We start from the raw sequence: 5,000 nt of genomic DNA, 5'->3' as shown, positions 1-5,000 counted from the left end.
CGCTGCGGCCCCGGTGGCCCGCGTGCCCGCCGCCTTCACCCAAGAGTCCCCGCACGCCCAGACCGCGTGTGCCCGCGTCGTAACTTGCGAAGCGATCTGAAGCGTGATCCAAGGAGCGGCCTCGTATCCTGCTCGTTTCGTCCGAGTCATTGCAGAGTACACGTACCAAATTTCCCATGAGTTCCATGACGGACGGTGTGGCGCTGATACTGATCTAAACGCCTAGTGAACGCTGCTTGAGGTTTAGGAGTAATAAAAATCTTAACTGCTCTTGTAATGCAGCCGCCAACGACGACACAAATCACAGGCATTCCATTTAAATCGCTAAATATAAAACAGATAATTCATGACTATATCATAAGCTGAATTTTCCGCTATAAACTTTTCTAAGTGACTCTCTGCCCCCTCGCCCTCCCCTCCCTTCTACCGGCCCTGGCGCGTTTAAGTTCGGAAAAATGCTCCTCCTAAGTACTTGTGGCTGCCATAGTACAGGAGATTTAAGGGGCTCCCGAGGGCTGCGATGGGGCGTCTTAAACTTGAGTAATCTTGACGTGAGATCGCAGGGTCCGTGAGTTTGCGAGTATTGTATCTTTCCCTCGTGAATTTTGACCGAAACGACTTTTTTATATGCTTAGTGACAGACATTTTGTTTCATTCTCTTTCAAACGAAGCTTTTCAGACAAGGGCTTTTGATAATTAAATAATAAAGCTCTACAGCAATCTATTTACTCGAATCCCACTCACGAGAACCATTCTACTTCATACAAACCCGTGCACAAGAAACCCCACACGGTTCAATGAATGAAATCCCAAAAGTATGAATGGAGTCACGCGACTTAGAAAAAACCTTACCTGGTATGTAGGAGGAATAGTGGGTACCGCTGTAGCTGGTCCAGTGACTGTCTGCCGTACCCAGGCCCATCGACTGTGTAGGATCTGCAAGTACAAATGCAATTTACTAAGGATTCAAGGATGCAGGAAAAACAACAACGGCGTTAGCGCATGTCATAAGTTTCTTGCAATCTGTATGGGGGAAATGGGGTAATAATAATAAACATTACGATTTCGTCAAAAGGAAGTTCCACAGTTTACCTCGGGATTTTACGATAATATCATCCCCAGTTTTTAAGGGGCAATAATTTGTTCCCAAATGTAGGAACCGTATTATATGTCTTCATAATGATAATAATATTGCGAACCCTACGGATCATCATCCCACCCAACCACCTGTTCAGAAGCGCTGATACACAGTCGAACATTCCCTATTAAAGAGTGGAAGACGTAGCACCGACGTTTAAATAACACGTGTGCACAACGCTGAAATCGCAGCTGCATTGCGCCCGTAATGATCCGCATAACTTTATTTCACTCTCGCCGCAGGAAGCAGGGGCTGCGCGACGCTGGCAACGCTTCGCCTTCCTCTGATATTGAAACAAGTCAGGCGGAATGATTACACAGCCGCCGCCACGGCCTCCGTCCCATAACTCGCACGCACACACCCTACTCTCTTCAAATTAATTGTATTAGCCCTTCTTTATTCTTCAGAAAACGGGAATTTCACACCGCGTCGAGTGCACAAAAAACGGCGTATGGTGCGCCGGCGACCACGAGGCGCGTCAGTCTGGTGGCAAGATGGACCCATCATTCCGGTCCGCTTACTGAGTGCATCGCTGCCTTGCGCACCTACCTGACACACACGCTAATTATCAATTACGAAATCAGTAACGCTACGGGAAATTAAACGCTATCATTTTTTTTTGTTCTTCCTTAGCTCCCGGACTTGCGTCGGCTCCGGAAGAATTAATATTGAATGCGATTAAACTCTGGGCGCTTTTTTTTTTCTATCGTGCAAACTATACTTATACACGAGAAAATTAGGCGAGGCGTCTGCAAGTAGCCGTCGAGTGTGACCATAGTAACACGGCCGCCTCGAGTGCCGGAACACTTTGTCACTTTTTTCGGGTAGATCTTCGACGACATATAGTGCGGAAGTATAAACGTTAATGTACGAGGAAACCTGCGCTTGCTGACCTGCCTTTACTCCTTTATTTCTGGTGTCTGTTTTGAGAAGATGGCTAACACGCATTATGATAATAAGTGAGTGATTTTCAGCTTGCTTACATAATCTAAAAATATGATGAAAAACTTAGTGTTTATGGGTACTTGTAACGTCACCTAATGAAAATTTAAAAGAAATTTATTAAGCAAATAACAACAATGCAAATAAAATGAAAATACAAATAAACAAACATAAACTAAATACAAAAATATATATATATAAAAAATAAGGGAAAAAATCAAAAGCAAATATAAAAAAAGAAAAAAACACGTTAAAAAAGATTAAATACTGATACAAAAGATGAAATAACCCTACAAGTTACCAACAACAATGGACGGGAAAGCAAACTGTCCCTCGCTAAGGGCAGGAGGGAAAGCCTACAGCGGAAGGACACGGCCGAGGTTGACTTCAACAATGAGGTGACATGTTGCTAATGACACGCCCCTCCCCCCGCCCCGCCCCCCCATACCCTCTACCCTTCGCCCTCCCTCCCCCTTCATCCCAGCCACAGGTAACCGCCGAAGCTGTCTGGCCGTCTGTCTGTCTGTCTGTCACATGACGTGCGAGGAACACAGATAATTACGTCATAATGGCTAGTAATGCTTATCACAATTCGGATAATGGCGCCGCTCTGCAGCCTGCCCCCTGGCCGCTCCAGCGGCTTGCGAGGGAAGCAATGCATAATGGATCGGAAAAGGAAGAGGAGGAAAAGAAGGAAAAGAAGGAGGAGGACGAGGAGGAGAACGAGGAAAAAGGAAAAGGAGGAGGAGGAAAAGAAGGAGGAGGACGAGGAAAAGGAGAGGAAAGACGTGTAAGAATAGAAGAATGGAGAGGAAGGATGGGAAGAGCAACAATAGGAAGAGGAAGAAGAGAAATGATCGTATGAGAAACAAAATGAAGAAAGGAGAAAGAGAGGACGGATAGCAGAAAGAGGAAAGATGGGAGGAAAAAAAGAGAAAGAAAAGAAAGAAGAGGAAGGACGGGAGTTAAAAATAGAAAGAGGAGAAAGAAGCGAGCGAAGAGGAGCTGAAGAAAGAGGAGGGAGAAGAAGGGAGAAAAGTAGGTTGAGGGTGAAGAGAAAAAAGAGCAGAAAAGAAGGTGAAGAAAAAAAGAAGAGGAGCAGAGGAAGACAGGAAGAGGAGGAAGAGGGGGCGGTGGAGGACGAAAAGGAGAAGGAAGACGAGGAGACGAAAGAAGAAGAGAAGGGGGGGAGGAGAAGTATCAAATTTTCACCCGAGGCTTTGTTAGCATTAGGTCACACGAGCACCCGTTCTCAATCTTAATTAGAAAAAAGGAAAAAAATAAACTCTCCATATACCAAAAGACCTCAACGCATATAAACGTCTAATAAAATATGAAAAAACGCAATTTTCTGAAGCCTGGCCGGTTGCACTGTTTCAAGGGGAACACCTATTAATCTCATTACCTGTCCGTAACGCATCGAGCTTGAATCCGCCTCTTCCGCGACGGCTCGAGAAACTATATATTAAAAGGAGCTTCGAGAACTGCGCGCCATTACATCGGCCTTTCATAATGATGATAATAATAGGGGAACGGAGAGATACGATAACACACTGCAGGATTTGAAGGGTGAAGGAAAACGGGAAGGAGAAAGAGCAAGGGCAAAGGAGAACAGGAAGAGCAAGGGCAAAGGAGAACAGGAAGAAAGAGCAAGGGCAAAGGAAAACGGTGAAGGAGAAAGAACACCGACAACAGAAAACGGGAAGGAGAAAGAGCAAGGACAGAGGAGAACAGGAAGAGTAAGAGCAAAGGAAAACAGAAAGAAAGAGCAAGGGCAAAGGAAAACGGGGAGAGAGACCTACAATAGAAAACGGGAAGGAAAAAAACACCGATAATAGAAAACGGCAAGGAGAAAGAGCAAGAGCAATGGAAAACTGGAAGGAGAAAAAGCAAGGGCAAAGGAAAATAGGAAGAAAGAACAAGAGCAAAGGAAAACGGGAAGGAGAAAGAACAAAGGCAAGGAAAACGGAAAGAAAAGAAATCGAGGGGGAACACGCGTAAGTTAAACTAAGACAGAATTTACACCTAAAACGCTAACGGCTGTATATGAATAAAAAATATATATCAAAAGCCACACACTTTTATCCACTCTCCGTATTTACATTCACAATCAGTAATTAGGTTGAAAAACAGTTTTTGACGCGAGTAATTCCATTTGCAATCAGATACAGAAGAGAAAATGCGTTGAAATGACAGGTAGTACATCTGGCTGTGCTAATGAGTGCTCGAGAAAGAAGTGCATTCCACGAGAGACGTACAAAGCGTGTTTCAACCTCGTAGAAATGAGGTAATTCTTGGGCATGAGTGCGTGGGAGTTGCTGTCTGCAGGTTACAGCTAAGTACTAAAGCCAATCTGGGAAATTACAGTAACTTTCAGCGGAGTCACATCGTCCTGAGGGTTTCCAGGATGGACGTATCGCTCTGTCTCATGAGAAAATGCTGTCGTTTTTTTTCTATTTTTTCAGACATCATATTTGTTTTCTTTATTTGTTTTATCAAACTCTGCTAGGAAACTGCAGTTTTTATATCTGTTATTTGTCATACGTGCTGTGCTAAGAAACTACGATTTATTTTCTTGATTTAACTTTGTTGTAATGAGAAAATACAATCGTTCTTTATCATTTGCTTGACCAAACTGTGTTGCGCTGATATTACATTATTTACTTTACAAGACGTATTAAGAAATTACTTTTTTATTATTTGCAGCAATCAAATTCGGCTCTACTGAACACAACTACTTTTCTTTTTATCAAATGCTTTATCATAGAATTTACATCCGTTTATTTGTTTTTTTGCTTTATCAAAATTTGCTGCAGTGATAAACTACAGTCGTTTTTCCTTTTATCATTTACATTCAGCTGTACTATTCTGAGCAACAGTTTTTCCCCATTTTTGTTTCATACTTACTAATAAGGAAAAG

At 43.2% G+C, this 5,000-nt stretch overlaps 1 protein-coding gene across 6 annotated transcripts in view; it reads right to left on the bottom strand.

Moving 5' to 3' along the window:
• LOC113815816 (runt-related transcription factor 3) overlaps window positions 1-5,000 on the bottom strand; it is a 176,156-nt gene that overhangs the window by 11,738 nt on the left and 159,418 nt on the right. For all 6 annotated transcript variants that reach the window (XM_070122125.1, XM_070122127.1, XM_070122128.1 and 3 more), the window contains one exon: window positions 853-936. In XM_070122125.1, coding sequence (XP_069978226.1) covers window positions 853-936 — 84 coding nt within the window. The remainder of the gene's footprint in view (window positions 1-852; window positions 937-5,000) is intronic.

The sequence above is a fragment of the Penaeus vannamei genome, chromosome 5 (genome assembly GCF_042767895.1).
Source record: "Penaeus vannamei isolate JL-2024 chromosome 5, ASM4276789v1, whole genome shotgun sequence".
NCBI lineage: Eukaryota > Metazoa > Arthropoda > Malacostraca > Decapoda > Penaeidae > Penaeus > Penaeus vannamei.
This window is presented reverse-complemented; position numbering and strand designations above follow the sequence as displayed.